Source organism: Ascaphus truei, chromosome 6, assembly GCF_040206685.1.
Source record: "Ascaphus truei isolate aAscTru1 chromosome 6, aAscTru1.hap1, whole genome shotgun sequence".
NCBI classification, from domain to species: Eukaryota; Metazoa; Chordata; class Amphibia; order Anura; family Ascaphidae; genus Ascaphus; species Ascaphus truei.
In genome coordinates, this window is record NC_134488.1 from 43073774 (window position 1) to 43095275 (window position 21502).

General features: G+C 50.6%; 1 protein-coding gene across 1 annotated transcript in view; it reads right to left on the reverse strand.

The window, feature by feature from the left end:
• Nucleotides 1-8799: 8799 nt before the first annotated feature.
• ZBTB16 (zinc finger and BTB domain containing 16) overlaps nucleotides 8800-21502 on the reverse strand; it is a 78209-nt gene continuing 65506 nt past the window's right edge. Inside the window, exon 4 of the mRNA XM_075604051.1 lies at nucleotides 8800-8902. Within this exon, the coding sequence (XP_075460166.1) occupies nucleotides 8808-8902 (95 nt within the window). The 3' untranslated portion in view covers nucleotides 8800-8807. The remainder of the gene's footprint in view (nucleotides 8903-21502) is intronic.

Below are 21502 nucleotides of genomic sequence, written 5' to 3' on the forward strand. Positions count from 1 at the left end.
GAGAGAGAGAGACCGAGAGAGAGACAGAGAGAAGAGAGACCGAGAGAGAGAGAGGGAGAGAGACCTAGAGAGAGAGAGAGACCGAGAGAGAGAGAGAGAGAGACGCGAGAGAGAGAGAGAGAGAGAGACAGAGAGAGAGAGACAGAGAGAGAGAGAGAGACCCGAGAGAGAGAGAGAGAGACCTAGAGAGAGAGAGAGACCGAGAGAGAGAGAGAGACCGAGAGAGAGACCAAGAGAAAGAGAGACCTGAGAGAAAGAGAGACCGAGAGAAGAGAGACGACGAGAAGAGAGACGAGAGAGAGACGAGACCGAGAGAGACGAGAGAGAGAGAGACCGAGAGACGAGAGAGAGACCGAGAGAGAGAAGAGAGAGAGAGAGAGAGAGAGAGACCGAGAGAGAGAGAGACCAGAGAAAGAGAGACCGAGAGAGAGACCGAGAGAGAGACCGAGAGAGAGAGAGACCGAGAGGGAGAGAGACGAGAGAGAGAGAGAGAGAGACCGAGAGAGAGAGACCGAGAGAGAGAGACGAGAGAGAGAGAGAGAAAGAGACCGAGAGAGAGAGACACCGAGAGACCGAGAGAGACACCGAGAGACCGTGAGAGAGAGAGAGAGAGAGAGAGACCGTGAGAGAGAGAGAGACCGTGAGAGTGAGAGAGAGAGAGACCGTGAGAGAGAGAGAGAGAGAGAGACCGTGAGAGAGAGAGAGAGACCATGAGAGAGAGACCGTGAGAGAGAGAGAGAGAGACCGTGAGAGAGAGAGAGAGAGAGACCGTGAGAGAGAGAGAGAGAGAGACCGTGAGAGAGAGAGAGACCGTGAGAGAGAGAGAGACCCGTGAGAGAGAGAGAGAGAGAGACCGTGTGAGAGAGAGAGAGAGAGAGACCGTGAGAGAGAGAGAAAGACCGTGAGAGAGAGAGAGAGAGACCGTGAGAGAGAGAGAGACCGTGAGAGAGAGAGAGACCGTGAGAGAGAGACCGAGAGACCGTGCAACCGAGAGAAAGAGAGACCGAGAGAGAGAGAGACCGAGAAAGAGAGAGACAGAGACCGAGAGAGAGACCGAGAGAGACTGACCGTGAGAGAGAGCGAGAGACTGACCGTGAGAGAGAGAGAGCGAGAGAGACAGACCGTGAGAGAGAGAGAGACAGACCGTGAGAGTGAGAGAGAACTAACCGTGAGAGAGAGGGAGCGAGAGAGCGAGAGACTAACCGTGAGATAGAGGGAGCGAGAGAGAGCGAGAGACTGACCGTGAGAGAGAGAGAGCGAGAGAGACAGACCGTGAGAGAGAGAGAGACAGACCGTGAGATTGAGAGAGAAACTGACCGTGAGAGAGAGAGAGAGAGACAGACCGTGAGAGAGAGACAGACCGTGAGAGAGAGAGAGACTGACCGTGAGAGAGAGAGAGACAGACCGTGAGAGAGACAGACCGTGAGAGAGAGAGAGACAGACCGTGAGAGAAACAGACCGTGAGAGAGAGAGAGACAGACCATGAGAGAGAGAGATAGACAGACCGTGAGAGAGAGAGACAGACCGTGAGAGAGAGAGAGAGACAGACCGTGAGAGAGAGAGACAGACCGTGAGAGAGAGAGACAGACCGTGAGAGAGAGAGAGACCGTGAGAGAGAGAGGGACCGTGAGAGAGAGAGAGACCGTGAGAGAGAGAGAGACCGTGGAGAGAGAGAGAGAGAGAGAGAGAGACCGTGAGAGAGAGAGAGAGAGAGAGAGACCGAGAGACCGTGCGACCGATGCGACCGAGAGAAGAGAGAGACAGAGAGAGAGACCGAGAGAGGGAGAGAGACGAGAGAGAAAGAGGAGAGAGAGAGAGAGAGAGAGAGAGAGAGAGAGACCGAGAGAGCGAAAGAGACAGAGAGAGAGAGAGACCGAGAGAGAGAGACCGAGAGAGAGAGACGAGAGAGACTGACCGTGAGAGAGAGAGAGACTGACCGTCGAGAGAGAGAGCGAGAGACTGACCGTGAGAGAGAGGGAGCGAGAGAGCGAGAGACTGACCATGAGATAGAGGGAGCGAGAGAGCGAGAGACTGACGTGAGAGACGAGAGAGCGCGAGAGGAGAGCGCCGAGAGCGCGAGAGAGAGCGAGCGAGAGAGAGCGAGAGAGAGAGCGCTAGAGAGAGAGCGCGACGAGAGAGAGCGCGAGAGAGAGAGCGCGCGAGAGAGAGCGCGGAGAGAGAGAAACCGAGAGAGAGAGAGACCGAGAGAGAGAGAGACGAGAGCAGAGAAGCGGAGAGCGAGAGACTGACCGTGAGAGAGAGCGAGAGACAGACCGTGAGAGAGAGAGAGAGACAGACCGTGAGAGAGAGAGAGAGAGACAGACCGGTGAGAGAGAGAGACAGACCGTGAGAGAGAGAGACAGACAGACCGTGAGAGAGAGAGACAGACCGTGAGAGAGAGAGACAGACGTGAGAGAGAGAGAGAGACAGACCGTGAGAGAGAGAGAGACAGACAGACCGTGAGAGAGAGAGAGACAGACAGACCGTGAGAGAGAGAGAGACAGACAGACCGTGAGAGAGAGAGAGAGACAGACCGTGAGAGAGAGAGACAGACCGTGAGAGAGAGAGACAGACCGTGAGAGAGAGAGACAGACCGTGAGAGAGAGAGACAGACCGTGAGAGAGAGAGACAGACCGTGGAGAGAGAGAGACAGACCGTGAGAGAGAGAGACAGACCGTGAGCGAGAGAGAGACAGACCGTGAGCGAGAGATGAGAGACAGACCGTGAGCGAGAGACAGACCGTGAGCGAGAGAGAGAGACAGACCATGAGCGAGAGAGAGAGACAAGACCGTGAGCGTGAGAGAGAGACAGACCGTAAGCGAGAGAGAGACCGTCAGACAGCGCAAGAGTAGGAGAGGAGAGGGATCTCTATTGGACAGACTTCCTTGGAAAGTCATACTTATAGGGACCCCCCCTTTAAACCTGCATCCACGTCCTAAACCTTTGCCGGACTTAATTTATTTCGGAGGCCATCTGGCCAGCGGGAGCATAAAGGCCATATTTGTCACACTCCTTTACCCTGACCCTCTGTCCCTGGTCTTTTCAAGCAAAAACAAGCCGAGGTTCATTCTTCACCCCGTCTATTGTGTGCATCCCAAATGGGATTCTACAAGAGGGCACCATTCCCCGGCACTGCAGCCAGCCAGTGCCCGGGACATGGGAAAGCCTTTGTCGCCAGCCGTGCACGGTAACAAACAAATATATATGGAATTCCGGAACGGCTCGGGCAGCGCCTTCTAGGTCATAAGCGAACCAAGGACAGTGGCATGTACGACTAAATAAATGGAGTGGATTTAACAAATCTCACACATACGTGTGTGTGTACATATGTGTCTGTACTGATTGAGCCATCTGTGCTGAAGAAGGGATACCCTGAAAATCTGGACCTGTTGGTGGCCCTTGAAGAGTTGCCCAGTCAATGTAAAAAAAAAAACACAAATGTGGCCATTTATACTGGAAACGCTGGACATTTAGAAAAGGTTTTACGGTCTCTATCTCCTCCTTACCCTGTCCTCTTTCCAAAGTGGTCCTCTGAGACAGGGGATGGACAGAATGCCGATCATATGCAAGTGCGAGTTGGCTTTACTCCGGGTTAAAACATCGCTCCTTCTGGACCTAAGTGGGACTGCGGCCCCAGCGCTGAATTAAAGGATAAATTGGTACCAAACAACGCGGAACCCAACGGAATTAGATGTTAGGGAGGGAAGAATATCCCCCTACACACATTCCTCACCCCACCCTCGTTTCCCAAGGAAAAATAAAGGGGGGGGGGGGGTTCTGTGTGTCCATCGCTAATCGACCCTCCATGTACAATACTGTATGTGTATACCGGTATTACCTCTCTGGGCATGTAAGTGGCCGGTATTACCTCTCTGGGCATGTAAGTGGCCGGTATTACCTCTCTGGGAATGTAAGTGGCCGGTATTACCTCTCTGGCATGTAAGTGGCCGGTATTACCTCTCTGGGCATGTAAGTGGCCGGTATTACCTCTCTGGAATGTAAGTGGCCGGTATATCCTCTCTGGGAATGTAAGTGGCCGGTATATCCCTCTGGGCATGTAAGTGGTCAGTATTACCACTCTAGACATAGTGACCTGACCGGCTTGGGGGCTGCAGGATTTCCTGAGCAGGGCTGCTGCTGCTAGAGGGCTGGGCAGCTTTCTCCATCCTGATTAGCTGCTGCTGGGTAATCAGGAGGTGGTGTCGGGAGCCTAGGGGTGGGGCCAAGGAGAGGAGGAAACAGCATGGAGGAGAGGTGAGAGAGGGGCGCACCTTTAATCATTGTGCTCAGTATTTTTGGAGAAGCCCCTTGGCAACCCTAGTATCACTACTGCTTATTTCACAAAAATGCAGAGTTTCGCTACATTTCTATTAAACCAATCTTCACTTCTATAATACTCAGAGCACCGGTACAATACTCAGAGCACCGGTACAATACTCAGAGCACCGGTACGATACTCAGAGCACCGGTACGATACTCAGAGCACCGGTACGATACTCAGAGCACCGGTACGATACTCAGAGCACCGGTACGATACTCAGAGCACCGGTACGATACTCAGAGCACCGGTACGATACTCAGAGCACCGGTACGATACTCAGAGCACCGGTACGATACTCAGAGCACCGGTACGATACTCAGAGCACCGGTACGATACTCAGAGCACCGGTACGATACTCAGAGCACCGGTACGATACTCAGAGCACCGGTAGCGATACTCAGAGCACCGGTACGATACTCAGAGCACCGGTACGATACTCAGAGCACCGGTACGATACTCAGAGCACCGGTACGATACTCAGAGCACCGGTACGATACTCAGAGCACCGGTACGATACTCAGAGCACCGGTACGATACTCAGAGCACCGGTACGATACTCAGAGCACCGGTACGATACTCAGAGCACCGGTACAATACTCAGAGCACCGGTACAATACTCAGAGCACCGGTACAATACTCAGAGCACCGGTACAATACTCAGAGCACCGGTACAATACTCAGAGCACCCGGTACAATACTCAGAGCACCGGTACAATACTCAGAGCACCGGTACAATACTCAGAGCACCGGTACAATACTCAGAGCACCGGTACAATACTCAGAGCACCGGTACAATACTCAGAGCACCGGTACAATACTCAGAGCCCCGGTACATGTAATCATTTACCAGCATGCAGAACGAGTACTTTTTGTATTCAGGAACCTGGAGTCCTCCCACTATCTGTACAGACCAGAAGTCCCATTATTGTATTATTATTATCATCATCATGCCCAAGCCCAGAGTTTCGGGGTTTATGTACCTTCAAGGATTCGCGAACCTGATTTTTAGGAGCCCCCACTGCTGGCTCATTCAGATGTGAATGGGAATTACTTGGGGTCTCACAAGGTCAGAAAGAAGAAGGTCAGAGACCAAGGACAGAGGTGGGAGGGGAGAGAGACCAGGCACAGGGGGAGGGGGGGGGGGTTATCCAGGGACAGAGGGGAAGGGGGCGTGGGGGTCTGGGACAAAGAACAAATGGGACAGTCGGTGAGAGAAGGAAGACTGGGACAGAGACAGGGGAGAAATCCTTGGGAATAGAATGGAGAAAGGAGACAGGGGGAGGGGCAGAAAGACAGAGAGGAGGGGGGCAGAGACGTGGCAGGGGGGGGGGCAGAGAGATGGGGGACATGCGGTGATACAAGTATAGATATTCTATATAAAACCTTAAGCACCAGACGGTTCAAATGCATTGCTAGAGATCATAGCGTGCAGGGATACTATACCTGTCCCACAGCACAAACCACAAAATTACTTCTACGTGAGGCACGTTACAGTGTTACCCCCGTCCCAGCCAGGGTGGGACTCAGCAACGCATTGCGTGGTAGGCCCATTTTGAAGGGAAGAGGTTAATCCTTACAGCCCGGGTTCTTAAAAACATACATTAGAAAGCATGGCCCCCTCTCTCTCTCCGGCACGTAAAGGGTTACGAGGGCGTCCCTGGAAGGCAGGGTATAGGGGAGCCCGGTCTAAACGCGATAACCCTTTTGTTTGCGAGGGGTGAAAGGTTAAGCCCGCCTCGCGCTAATCCCCAGCCCACGGGGTGGTACGGAGAAGAATGGCCGGTTGTGTCCTTTCTTCAGGGTGAGACTGGACAGGACGCTGAACACATCAGATGTCAGTCTCCCAAATAGAACACAGTGCAGTGGTTCTACCCCACCCCGCACCCCAACAAGTCAGGTTTCAAGGATATCACTGCTTCAGCATAGGTGGCTCAATCAGTGGCCACTGATTAACCCACCTGTGCTGAAGCAGAGATGGCTTGAGCCACCTGTGCTAAAGCAGGGATGGCTTGAGCCACCTGTGCTGAAGCAGGGATGGATTGAGCCACCTGTGCTGAAGCAGGGATGGATTGAGCACGTGTGCTAAAGCAGGGATGGAATGAGCCACTTGTGCTGAAGCAGGGATGGAATGAGCCACTTGTGCTAAAGCTGGGACAGATTGAGCTACCTGTGCCGAGGCAGGGATACCCTTAAAACAGGACCTGTTGGATGGGGGGGGAGGGGAGGGATTGAGGACTGTTGTGAGTTGTGGACGCAGTGAACCGCCCCCCAGCAGAGGCAACTCCGGTATTCATACTGTTGGAGATTAGCCCATAGGGGAATTCTATATGGGGGAGGAAGCTATAGATGAAGTACAGACACAAGGTGCATTTGGTGAGTCGGGTCTTGTAAAGAGACTGCGAGTGTATCAGACTGCCACGTCTACGCAGCAGGTGGACGGAGACATTGATACGCGTGTCACGGTGACCCGCTCTCGCTTATTTTCGGCTGCACAAGTCCTTTGTGACGCCATCTAAACCTCCGGCACGCTACCCGCTCCTTGACAAACCGCAAGCTCTCGAACATCAGACACGGGCTCATGTGCGCTTAACCATGTCAAGGTCACGGGTAGGACGACCCCGCAGGGAACGTGCGGCCCCGTCCAATGGGAAGCGGTCTAACATGGGGCTGAAAGCTGCTCCAGCAAAGGGGAGGACTACTCCTCCGCATATTACATAGGTACTCAAGGGCCACCAACAGGTCAGGTTATCCTCTGCTTCAGCACAGGTGGCTCAATCAGTGGCTCAGTCGAAGACTGAGCCACTGATTGAGCCATCCGTGCTGGAGCTGGGACTGATTGAGCCACCTGTGCTGAAGCAGGGATATCCTGAAAACCTGACCTGTTGCTGGCCCTTGAGGACTGGAGTTGGCCGCCCTTGCTTTAGTGTGAAAGGCACGGCCATTGAGGTAGTAAAGCAGCGTTGTAAACACAGTGTCCGCTGCTTGTGAGCAGACATTTATTAACGTTCCATATTTAGACCCACAAATACCCCAGCAGAAGAGGCTCGTCACTTGAGTGGAACGCTGCAGGGATCAGGGCTCCGGGTTTTGTAGATCAGATTTTAAAGTGGGGAATATTTGCTCGGTTGTGATGGTGAGCCGATAAGACAAATCATGTTCGATCCACTCCATATTCAGGTTTATGGATGTCGGAGGCCCAACCAAATAAATGGAACAGGATAATGAAGAGATTTAGCAGAGATAAAAAGTAGCATAAACCCGCTCTGAGCGTTAGGATATGGACAAGGACACGGACACACACACTAAATGTATAGGGTTCCAAGGTAAAAGAATTTGAAGCAAAAGGTAACAGTTTGCTCATTTGCATGTCATTACCCAGAATCCCTGGCTGCAGTGGAAGCACTGTATGCCAAGAGATAATGGGGAAAGGCAGGGCTGCAAACCTGACAGATATGCAAATGCACCACACGTGGTATTTTTATTTGTTATATACACGTTAAGATAATGTTAAAAAAAGAAGCTGTGTGTGCTGTGCACGCGCATAGTAAGTGAAACTTCTTTGACTTTTGTCACAGAAATTGTATTTGTGTTTGTGATGTTTTAATTAAAAATCAAAATACAATTTAAATGACAAAACGCAAATAAATTTGACTTAGAACGTGCGTGCTCGGCACACATCCCCTGTATTTGCTATTTGCACTAAGCGTGAATGCCTCGTGTGTGTGTGTGCGTGCGTGCGACCGTGTGTGTGACAGTGTGTGTGTGACGTATGCGCACCCCCCCTGCACATCGCCACCCCTGCACATTTCAGTTGAAAGTGATTTCTTGGCGCGACAGGCCGGTCACGTGAGCGGTTCACCCAATGAGGGTGAACCAGCTCCGTGACGCCCTTAGGCACGCCACCCCAAGGCGCGTCTCCATCGGCCACAAAACGCACCCGCGTCACGGATCGCACACGCCTCCACACGGGCGGAGGCATCATGTCCCCAGCCTTCGAGTCATTGTTCACAAGACACAAATAAGGAAGTTTCGCTTCTCTCCGAGTCAGAGCACGTGAAACATATCCGCTCGTTCTGTTTATCTGTGGGACTAATTAATGATGGCTTCCTAATTGCCTGGCAAACAAGGAACACACATTTTTAAAATCGTGGGTTTGAGAACTGGCAGGCTCATTAAACTAAAGATAAAGACTAGAAAAACCCTGGAAATGTTCAAAGTTGGCAAATTTATTAAAAAAAGTATTTATACTTGTGTTATGGTTTGCCGGCTAAGTGGGATTGCACCTACACAAACAAAAATTGAATATTAAGGTTGTAGATCAGGGTGCCCCGGGTATCCCCAATCTCATTACTCAACTTGACCTGGGTACAAGAAACATGTATGAAGAATGCCCTTCCTGGTCCAATGACCAGCCCCCCTCGCTTCACTCTGCGGGGCCAGAGGAATACCCCCCGCACCCGCTCCCCCCACCCCCTCCGTGACGGCGTTACTGACCTGTGTGTGTTTGCCGGTGAGCCTCCAAGGCTTCCTCCTTGGAGAACGGCGATCCGCACTGCTCGCACACAAACGCCTTGGACCCAGCTAGGAAGAGCAGAGACAGATACAAGTGTTAGCTCGGCGGCCAAGATACTGAGCGTGGGCAGCTCATGCACAATACCGAAGGAGGTTTCGTGCAATCATTTCAAGGAGCCGCGTGAGCAAGCGGTTCCCCAAACTTTTTAATTTACATTCTGTGACTCTCCATTTATACATCTGATTGCTGACTCAGACTAATCACTAACAAACTGTGTGACCAATCCCAGGGTGTATAGTGTCCTGAGCTCGTGGGGGGAACACACGCTTAATAATCCCCCAAACTGCCCCTCAGTGTGCGCGGGGGGGGGGGGGGGGGGTATCGCTGTCACTCACGGCAGGAGCTTCCGAAGTCATGCCCCACAATGCCTTGCTGCTATGGAATATGGAAGATCCTGGTGTAATGGATAGCTATACCCCCTACCCCAAGGTGCAGCTGGGGTCTTACAAAGTACGCAGTCCTCACACGGGCTCAGGGACCCTCCATGACGGATCATATTTTGGGGGGGTGAGCCCCTTGGAGCTACCTCACAAACCTCCGTTTGGCATCACCGATCTAATATATTAGGGGGGTAATTAAAAATGGATGCTCACCTTTATTAAACCGGGTACCAATGCAATGATCTCAATTAGAAATCACCATTAAAAAAGGTTTAGCTTTTCAAATTTCCTAGTGAAATATCATCTAGCTTCTAGCAGATGCTGCACTTGCTGCCCACTACTTTTAGCTGTTTGGCTGAGGACAGCATCATAATTAAAAGGCGAGTAGTGGTAACAGACAATTTGCATACAGAGACTCGATTCCACAAAGCGTTTAATTTGGGGACAGGGGAAAGGGATAAGGCACAAATTGTGCTAATAATTGTTTTTTATTTAAAGTTAAAATATTTTTTTATGAAAAAATGTCAGGTTAATTATTTAAGAAGTATTATTTCACAGATTGCTTATTAACACGCCAACCGCCTACAAAAAAAAATAAAAATAATATTGCATTTCATTTATTTTTTTGCACAGTAAACCAAGGCCTCCTGCTGAGCTGAAACACTATTGTTTAGCCGCAGGGACCCCCTGCTCCCCGAGAGACTTAACCATTTAGTTACCGCTGTTCCCTCCTGGATTTTTCAGACGCCGCGCGCGGTCATCCAATAGGAAGTCACAACATTGTCCCGTCGATGACATTGCGAATTCCTATCAGATCAGCAGAACTGTAAGATTTTCCTAGTGCAAGGGACGGCCAACTCCAGTCCTCAAGGACCACCAACAGGTCCGGTTTTCAGAATATCCCTGGGCCCTGGTTCAATTAGTGGCTCAGTCACAATGATTGAGCCACCTGTGCTGATGCAGTGATATCATGAAAACCTGACCTGTTTGTGGCCCTTGAGAACTGTAGTGAAGACCCCCTGCGCTAGTGGGAATGTAACGATGGAAACCAATTCGGTAAGTATCTCAGGAAATGACTGACTGACACACACACACACACACACACACACACACACACACACACACACACACACACACACGTTATTAAGCACAGTCCTTTTTTGGGGGGGGGTCCTGGGAGGAACTGCATCTAATCGTAGTGAAATGGTAAATTCTATAGAGGTTCTGTGGGTGGGATACTCCATGCCACTATACAGCACAGCATTTAGCCCCCCCCACCCCCCCATATACTGGTGCCCCATTCTCTTCCCCCACAGAATGCCTGGAGAGCGCGTTGGGCCTCCATAGTGGTAACTTTCTCCTTCAGCGTCAAATTGACGCCATGTTGTCATGGAAGCGTGACGCCATGTCACTGAATGGGCAGACCCGGGCGGCACCAAGGTAAGTGCCTATGGGCGGCGGATTTTTAAATCCGCCACTGCCCTTAGCATATAAGGTTCCCACTGCAGCTAGGGATTCTGGGAAATGACATGCAAGTGAACACACAGTGTCACCTTTCCCTTCAAATCCATTTGAACGAGACCCCCTGTAAGCTTATTCCTGCCGCATTACACAGCTTTTCCGCATAGCATGGGTTAAAGAAGCGCAGAGACAGCCAACCTAGGTTTAAACCCTGCGATCATTCGTTCTTTCTGGTACCGGGGAACCTTCCGGTTACAGAGATATTTACCAGTCTAGTTAGCGGTGTTTAAGCTCCAGGAAAAGATTTCAAAATGGCCGCCAAATCCCAGGGGTCCCACAAGCCATGTGCAGGGGGAACCCTGATAACTACACCAATTAGTATCTCAGGAACCCAGGGGCGGAGTCCTCGGCCGTCTTTAGGCAGTATTGCGCTGTACATAGTACTTTACAGGCACAATAAGTCCCTTTCCTGAAGAGCTAAACATCGGACTACACAAAGAAATGAGATTAACAACCCACCTGCAAGTCCAAGACCTCAGCAGTCTTGTCACAGGAGATTAACCAAAGATCGTAAAAACCTTCCCGAGCACTGCGTTACCGTGGAAACACTGACGGCTTTTAACATCATTTCCAAATACTTAACACTTTTAAACCGTGCTTAATATATCACCGTCATTGGCACACTGCATCCGCAGCGCGACTGCAGCTGGCGCCTGTGGCAACGACGTGGTTAAAACAGCATTTTGCCAAAACCTCCTCCACCCCTTGAAAAAAAAAACCAAAAAAAAAAAAACCTACACAGCCAAAAAAAAAAGTCCAGCGTTTTAATATTCGGGTCATTAAAATTCCTTGCGATTCCTAAAATAAACACGGGGCAAAACGCGCCAACGAGATAGGCATGTTTGGTTAGAGACAGAAGAAGAACAGAGTGTTCCCAAAACAGCCCTTCCGAAAAAAAAAACCCCCGAAGAGAAAAACACACGCGGCCCGAGAGAACAATCAGTGCAGACTTTATAACAGGCTCTTTGTACAGTTTTATTTACAGTACTTCTTATCAGCACAGGAACAGCCACCGCTTGCCAATTTCAGAGAGGAGAGTACGGCGTGTTCCCGGAGTATTATTATTATTTTTTTTTTTATATATATATTGACATCATCGTCAACAAAAGAGAGAGAAAAAAAATAAAAAATTATAAATAAAATGAACTGTAAAATAAGCCGCACTCGAACGGAGAATGCACGTGTACGGAAATGAGAAGGTTCGTTTGTTTATTTTAAAACTCAGGAGATTGAGCCGGGAGAGAGAGAGGACACAGATTGGGATTTTAGGTGCAAGATGAGAGTTTGGGGTGGGGGTGGGAAGGGGGGTAGTTGTGGTAGGGGTATTGTGTAGGACAAGAGGGTGGCCAACTGCATTCCTCAACGACCACCAACAGGTCAGGTATCAAGGATATCCCTGCTTCAGCACAGGTGGCTCAGTCCCAGCTTCAGCACAGGTGGCTTAGTCTTCAACTGAGCCACCTGTGCTGAAGCTGGGACTGATTGAGCCACCTGTGCTGAAGCAGGGATATCCTGAAGCCCTGGCCTGTTGGTGGCCCCTGAGGACTGAGTTGCCCAGTCCAGCACTAATGCGTCACCTCTTTCTCTTCTAAATCCCCTTAACGCCTGTAATTAATAAAGAAATCCCGCTTATGTACATTAGAACCTGGCTGTATTCAATGCCAGCATGTTCTGCGAAGCGTTGGGTATTTAGGAGGGCACAGCGTCACACGGCCTCTAAATATGTTACCGGGGAGATTTACTGCTCTCTGTGGAAAGCTGGAACAGGACTCAAAAAAAAAAAACCCTGGTACAACAAGTCCCCGGCTAGTGAGCACGAGAGCAGAGGAGGGAGGATGGGACCAGGACGCAAAGGGATATTCTGGGATAAAGGCTGTGCTTTTCTTTCCATGGACAGGATGTCATCCATTAGCCAGCTGACATCGTCAGGTCATTGATGAACCTATTGTCTCATGACATCAGCAAACATCCTTACCCCGTTCTCCCAAGCGCAGCAACGGAGTCCGTTAAAAAGGTATTTCTAACACAGACCCCTAATTGGGAAGGATCTGGAACGAGCGGCCATCGCCCTTTTTATTCTGCAAAGCATTACTTCCATAACTGCTCCCCCGTAACGCAAAGGGACATAGACGCGCTGACAGGTGGAAGCATCGCAACCCTTCTCATCAAACGGGTACCAAGCTCCCACCCAAACCCCCAGCCCATCCTCTTCTCCAACAAACCAGCATGGGACTCTTTAGATCAGTAGTGGCCAACTCCACAAGGGCCATTACCCGGTCACGTTTTCAGGATAGCCCCCTGCTTCAGAACAGGTGGCTCAATCAGAGGCTCAGCCTGAGCCTCTGATTGAGCCACCAGTGCTGAAGCAGGGATATCCTTGAAACCCGACCTGTTGGGGGTGGGGCGTCTTGAGAACCCCTGTACTAGGGTGAAGTAACCACAAAACAAATTATACCCCCCAACAATTACTGTAGTGCGTACCAACTTATTTTTGGTGTCCAACCTAATGAGCAGATAAAACTTCCCTATCCACTCCTCCCCTGGATGAGATAGCAGGGGGCAGCTGTGCCCGCTGCACCCAGTGGCTAAGCTCAGAAGCTCCAGGTAATTACAGCGTCCGGCTGGTGACTTTCCATCATACGGATGTTCTTTACAGTAAGGGCAGCTACAAGGTGAGACTCATTACCCACAGAGACTGTGATGGCAGATAAGGTTTGACATCTTTTTAGAAAGGAAAAGTATACAGCAGGGGTGGCCACCTCCCGGCCTCAAGGGCCACCAACAGGTCAGGTTTTCAGTGGCTCCCTGCTTCAGCACAGTTGGCTCAGTCGAAGCAGGGAGTCACTGAAAACCTTACCTGTTGGTGGCCCTTGAGGACGAGAGGTGGCCACCCCTGGTATACAGGGAAATACCGAATAAGTAAACATGGGAAGGACGTTGATACAGTGAGTAATCTGATTGCCAATATTTGGAATCAGGAAGGAATTTATTTTTCCCCTTATGAGATATCATTGGATGATATGTCACTGGGGTTTTGTGTTTGCTTCCTCTGGATCAATAAGTATAGATATATGATAAAGTAGCTGTCGTCTATATTTAGCATAGGGTGAACTTCCCCCCCCCCCCCAAAATCTCATCTCCCGTGTAAAATAAAAAAGTACTTTTTCCACCAAAACGCCATCTATTTCATGCAGAACAGCCACATCTCGCGGATTTCATGGTTTGCCATTCCTACAAAGAAGACCTCACAGTCAGATCTGACGGACAGAAGTTTGTAGCGATTTTGTGCAAGATTCTCCGTCTACAGAGAAACGGTGAAAATAACGAGAATAAATAAATAAATAAATAAAACCACACAAGAAATCCATAATGGCTCCCGGCTTCTTTCCAATCTATTTTCTGCTCAGCTGGTTTTAAATGAAGTTATTATGACTCATTAAAAAAGCCGCAAGGCTGTGGATGTCGGCCAATTACAATGTTACATTTATCCTGTTCTTTGGGGTTTTGTGCCGGAGCCGCCCTATCGCCCCGCTCACCCCGAAATTAATGTGGACCATCCACCCTCGCCCCCACCCCTCCCCCTCACGGAAGTGCAGGGTATTTTAAAATCGAGACAACCCCATTGGCGGGGCCCTAGTCGCCAGTTTCAAAAACAAAAAGCAGCAATATTTGCACGCATGAGCCACCAACAGGTCAGGTTTTCAGCATATCCCTGCTTCAGCAAAGGTGGTTCAATCAGTGGCTCAGTCACAATGACTGAGCCACCAGTGCTGAAGCATGGATATCCAGAAAACCTGACCTGTTGGTGGCCCGGGAGGACTGGGGTTGGTTGGTTGGCCACCCTTTAAATGGTTTGTATTTTGCCATTTTCAGGGCACGATCTCAACACCGTTATAGCGCGATCCGCTACAACGCGAATCCGCTTATACCGCGATGCAAGCGTGGCTCCCAATTTTCGTATTTATGAATACTTTACAACACGATTATTGGCGTCTTAAATACTTTATTGCACAATGCATACAATTGTACATTATTTCAAACGTGATCCGCTTATAACGCGATGTGATTCTTTGGACCCCAAGCACAGCGTTATAAGGCTGCGGTCCCAGTAATGTCTGTGACACGCGCGCCCGGCGGGGAAGGGGGGGGGTAGGGGCGACGCGTGCACAGCGCAAACCGCGATCTGCGAGGGAGAGGAGAATCTTGCGACGGGAGGGGGCGTGGTCGGGGATTTGCGGGGGCGTGGCCATTACGTCACGCCTCCGTCGCTAGGAGTAAACTCAATTTGATTGAGTTGGGAAAAACCCTGCAGCACGGCGCGGCTGCACCTTCTGCGTGATATGTGCGTACTGGGCCCAGCCCCATTGAGGGGCGGTGCTTACACGCACAGTGCACGCCGCGCCGTGCGCACAGGCTGTACTGGGACCGCAGCCTAAGGGGGTTGAGCTGTGTATGTGTGTGTATATGTATATACACACACACACATTTTTTTTAAGCAGTAGTACGATGATTACAAAAAAGTCTTGTAGCAGCAAAAAAAAACACACACACACACACACACACACAGACGCACGCACAGACACACACAGACACACAGACACACAGACATGCACACACACACACACACACAGACACAGACACAATGCCCGATAACTGAGTACTCCTGCCCCTTGAATCCACTATCAAATCTATAGGGGCGCAAGACATGATCTCCCCCAAGACAAGCATTTTCGGGGGACGTAGCGGCTATCCCATGGGGCCATAACTCATGAGGCGCAGTACTTCCTTGGACCGTAGTACTTGCTTTTTAGAGATCGCTGCCGCCCGCCGCGTTCCCACGCCGGGTGTATTTGTAGCGCTGTGACGCACCTCCGGCCCAGAGGTGGCAGGCTTGCATATTACCTGATATTTAAATGCTTCGAACATTGGCGTCACCGCTGTTCGGGCGCAGAAGCGGACATCGCGGCGAAATGTCCCGGCGGACGTTTTGGTAGTGGCCAAATAAACGGCCACAGCAAAACATCCCATTCAGTCCACTGCAGCCAGGGATTCTGGGTAGTGACTCGAGATGGCAGAATTTGGCGAGCGGATTGGAAACCGGAGCTGATCGCCCGGTTCCTTTTCAGTCCACGGATCAATCTTAAGAAGGGCAATCCACGTTTTGTGGATTAAAAAAAAAAAAATCATCATTACCAATACGATCCACGGATGCTGCAATTTGTTGGCTGAAGCAGGGATATCATGAACTGTTGGTGGCCCTTGAGAACAGGAGTGGGCCACTCACTGCTTCAGCACAGGTAGCTTAATCCGTCCCTGCTTCAGCACAGGTGGTTCAATCAGTCCCTGCTTCAGCACAGGTGGCTCAGTATCTTCAGCACACATGGCTCAATCAGTCCCTGCTTCAGTACAGGTGGATTATTCCCTGCTTCAGCACAGGTGGTTCAATCAGTGGCTGTCTTCGACTGAGCCAGCTGTGCTGAAGCAGGGATATCCTGAAACCTGACTTGTTGGTGGCCCTTGAGGACTGGAGTTGGCCGCCGCTGACCTAGAGATTAGGAAAATGCTAATTTGTGTGGGGAGGGCGAGAGGGAGACGGGGGTGACGAGGGCGAGAGGGAGACGAGGGTGACAAGGGCTTTCCACATAATAAAGTAACGGTTGCCTCATTTCTTAATAAAAATAAGAAAATATACATATATATATATATATATATATATATACACACACACACACACACACACACACACACACACACACACACTGTATTTTAAAGTTGAGCTCGTTTAATATTCCCAATTAGATTTTTAAAAAAAAGTCATTAAAAAATGACTTTTATTTTAATGTCAAATCATGGTTTTCAAATCATATTCCGACCACCGAATGTTCTCTGTGCAGAAGGAAGCGGGACGGCAACAAAAGCGAGACTCAGCCGCCGGTGTTCCGAGAGCACACGGTGTACTGTACAGCGAATACAAACTCCAAACAGCCTCTAGACACAGGCTGCATCCATCCGCCATCAAAACACTTTGTCTTGCATACAAAAATAAGACCGGAGCTGCGCGGAATACAAAATAAGCCCATTACAGTACGGGGGAACGCTGCTACTTAGCAACAACATGGGCTTCAAACCTCGCCGCCGAGGAAGCTGCCTGCCAGGCGCATGATAAACATTAGTACAGTTACAGCTTATGTCCCACCTAGGACCACCGTTGGCTTAACCCCCTCGCTGCCATAGAAAGACGTTTTCAGTTTTTGTGTCCCTTTTTTTGGAATTGGATCTGTGCACACACCCTGCATGTCAGAGCAAAGGGAGTCAAAAAAAAAGGCACCCGAAGCAGGGGGAGGGGGTGTCATCAATATGCAGTGAAGCCAATGCAAATGAACGGGAAGCAAAATCTTGTCCCACACAGGGTAGCAGAGACGCGGGATTTTGAAGAAGGATCTGTGGGCGCCAACGTACTATATAGAATAAGGAGAGGGGGAGAAGGAAGAGAATTTGGGGACGCAGAGAGAGGGAGGAAAGGAAGAGGGGGAGCGCAGAGAGAGGGAGAAGAAGAGGGGGGCACAGAGAGAGGCAGGAGAAGAAGATGGGGACGCAGAGAGAGGGAAAAGAGGGGGACACAGAGAGGGGGAGGAGAATTGGGGGACGCAGAGAGAGGGAGGAGGAGAAGACGAGGGGGCGCAGAGAGAGGGAGGAGGAGCAGACGAGAGGGGCGCAGAGAGGGAGGCGGAGACGAGGGGGGCACAGAGAGAGGGAGGAGAAGACGAGGGGGACGCAGAGAGAGGGAGGAGAAGACGAGGGGGACGCAGAGAGAGGGAGGAGAAGACGAGGGGGACGAAGAGAGAGGGAGGAGAAGACGAGGGGGACGCAGAGAGAGGGAGAAGACGAGGGGGGCGCAGAGAGAGGGAGAAGACGAGGGGGACGCAGAGAGAGGGAGAAGACGAGGGGGACGCAGAGAGAGGGAGGAGAAGACGAGGGGGACGCAGAGAGAGGGAGGAGAAGACAAGGGGAACGCAGAGAGAGGGAGGAGAAGGCGAGGGGGACGCAGAGAGAGGGAAGAGAAGAAGAGGGGATCGCAGAGAGAGGGAAGAGGGGGAGGCAAAGAGGGAGGAGAAGAGGGGTACGCAGAAAGAGAGGGAGAAGACGAGGGGGACGCAGAGAGAGGGAAGAGAAGAAGAGGGGAACGCAGAGAGAGGGAAGAGGGGGAGGCAAAGAGGGAGGAGAAGAGGGGTACGCAGAGAGAGAGGGAGGAGAAGACGAGTGGGACGCAGAGAGAGGGAAGAGAAGAAGAGGGGAACGCAGAGAGGGAAGATGGGGAGGCAAAGAGGGAGGAGAAGAGGGGTACGCAGAGAGAGAGGGAGGAGAAGATGAGGGGGACGCAGAGAGAGAGGGAGGAGAAGACGAGGGGGGCACAGAGAGAGGGAGGAGAAGGCGAGGGGAACGCAGAGAGAGGGAAGAGGGGGAGGCAAAGAGGGAGAAGAAGAGGGGTACGCAGAGAGAGAGGGAGGAGAAGATGAGGGGGACGCAGAGAGAGGGAGGAGAAGACGAGGGGGACGCAGACAGGGAGAAGAGGAGGGGGATGCAAAAAGAGGGAAGAGACGAAGAGGGGGATGCCGAGAGAGGGAAGAGAAGACGAGGGGGATGCCGAGAGAGGGAAGAGAAGACGAGGGGGACACAGAGAGAGGGAGAAGACGAGGGGGATCCCGAGAGAGGGAGGAGAAGACGAGGGGGACGCAGACAGGGAGAAGAAGAGGGGGATGCAAAAAGAGGGAAGAGACGAAGAGGGGGATGCCGAGAGAGGGAAGAGAAGACGAGGGGGATGCCGAGAGAGGGAAGAGAAGACGAGGGGGACGCAGAGAGAGGGAAGAGAAGACGAGGGGGATGCCGAGAGAGGGAAGAGAAGATGAGGGGGACGCAGAGAGCGAGGAATGCAGAGAGGGAGGAGAGGGGGCGAAGGAAGGAGGAGAGAGGGGACGCAGAGAGGGAGGAGAAAAGGAGATTAAGAGAGGTAGTGAAGGCACAGAAAGCGATCTGAGACACAGCAAAGATGGGAAGATGGAGAGAGACCCCCAGTCACCCACTCTTAGCTGGTTAAGACATCCCCATACTAGTCTATAAAATGTGTGATTTCTGCCAAAACAGGAGGCAAAACTGCACTCCACACACGGCACGGCGCTGCGGCTGTCAGGACACACAACAAATAATACAAGGCAGGGAGGAGGGGGGAAGAGATGGATTTTTCATCAGGCAGTGTATAATTTATAAACAGGATTAAATAGTTTGCGCTGTCCCCCTCCCTCTGCCCCCGCGCGCAAGTCACTTCTCTGTATCGGGGTTGGACGGTAGTCAAGCCTGCATTAATTTCGGCTCTGGGTACAGTGTGTTCTTGGACTCACATCTGCGAGTGATCATAAACGCTGTGGAATGCTGGCAGAACATCTAGACCTGCCAGCGCGCCCATGACATCACTCTGGGAACAGGCTGGGGGTGCCGGCTGACAGCCAGAATCTGTACAAGAGACATTGTCACCGCCCCACCAATATAAATGTGTGTGGCCACACACACACACACACACACACACATACACACACACACACTACATCGCTGACTGCACTTTTATTCCTACGGTCTCCCAACATACCAATTAGATTGTAAGCTCTTCAGGGCAGGGCCACCCTTTGCCTTATGTCATCATTTACCTGTTGCGCTTGTTTACCTTGTATTGTAATTGTGTAAAACACACACTACTATCCCACCATCACAAACTTTTGTCTCTGTTGTGTTCATCCACAATGCTCTGCTCACGGTGGTCGTCACTTTTCTCTGCGCCCCGCGCTCCTCTTGGCGTAATGGTTCCATCACTGCGTCCTAGAACCCTGCATGTAACCCGCTCTGCCCGTCAAGAACAACTTAAAGTAGCGTTGAAGGTTAGCAGATTTGCGTTGGAACCTCTGCGAGCTGCAGCTTTGGAGAGGTTAACAGCGCAAAACATACACAAACAAAATGTTCCGGCAGCGAGCAGACGAGGAGTACAGTGTGCCCAGCGCTGTGCGGGGATCACAGACAATTGGCTCCTTGGCATTACAGATGTTTAGCGCACGGGGAGAAGTGATGCTGTGTGATTGGTTACTTGGCATTACAGATGTTTAGCGCACGGGGAGAAGTGATGCTGTGTGATTGGTTCCTTGGCATTACAGATGTTGGGCGCACGGGTAGAAGTGATGCTGTGTGATTGGTTCCTTGGCATTACAGATGTTGGGCGCACGGGTAGAAGTGATGCTGTGTGATTGGTTCCTTGGCATTACAGATGTTGGGCGCACGAGTAGAAGTGATGCTGTGTGATTGGTTCCTTGGCATTACAGATGTTGGGCGCACGAGTAGAAGTGATGCTGTGTGATTGGTTACTTGGCATTACAGATGTTTAGCGCACGGGGAGAAGTGATGCTGTGTGATTGGTTCCTTGGCATTACAGATGTTGGGCGCACGGGGAGAAGTGATGCTGTGTGATTGGTTCCTTGGCATTACAGATGTTTAGCGCACGGGTAGAAGTGATGCTGTGTGATTGGTTCCTTGGCATTACAGATGTTGGGCGCACGGGTAGAAGTGATGCTGTGTGATTGGTTCCTTGGCATTACAGATGTTTAGCGCACGGGTAGAAGTGATGCTGTGTGATTGGTTCCTTGGCATTACAGATGTTTAGCACACGGGTAGAAGTGATGCTGTGTGATTGGTTCCTTGGCATTACAGATGTTTAGCGCACGGGTAGAAGTGATGCTGTGTGATTGGTTCCTTGGCATTACAGATGTTTAGCACACGGGTAGAAGTGATGCTGTGCGGTCAGTTCCTTGGAATTGCAGATGTACAGTGGTGATTGAACCCTACCATCTGATTGGTTCCTCACCTGTGTTGTATATGTTTAATAAACAGCTGGAAGGATACCCCTGCTCTCTGATTGGAACCAGTCATTAATTACTGGACATTTAGCACACATTACAGCCATACCCCACATTCACGTACGCAATGGAACCGGAGCATGTATGTAAAGCGAAAATGTACTTAAAGTGAAGCACTACCCGTTTCCCCCTTATTGATGCATGTACTGTACAGCAATCATATACGTGCATAACTGATGTAAATAAGGCATTTGTAACAGGCTCTATAGTCTCCCCGCTTGTGCACAGCTTCGCCACAGGTAGGGAGCCGGTATTGCTGTTCAGGACGTGCTGACAGGCACATGCGTGAGCTGTCGTTTGCCTATTGGGCGATATGTCCTTACTCGCGAGTGTACTTAAAGTGAGTGTCCTTAAACCGGGGTATGTCTGTACAAGAGTTAGCTGGGATATTTTATCATTTTAGTTAAAAAAAAAAAAAAAAAAAAAAAAAAAAAAAAAAAAAAGCACACTTTCTAAAAGTAGTAAGAAATAATAAATATAATGGATATTTTTATAGTGCAATATGATCTGTCCACAAATGCCCCCTGCGTTCCCCCTGTTTATTTAAACAGTTTCTTGGACTGCTCAGTGGAACCACAGCTTTAAATGCTTGCCCTTGTTTGAGATTCTTCCCGCACTCCTCCCCCTGGTTACATTAGAGCGAGGAGAAAAATAAAATAGTCATGTATCTGTAATCTTGCATGATGATACACTTGGCTTTCAGCACTGTACATACTGTACCAGCAGCGCTGGCAGGAACCCAGGGCTGGCACAG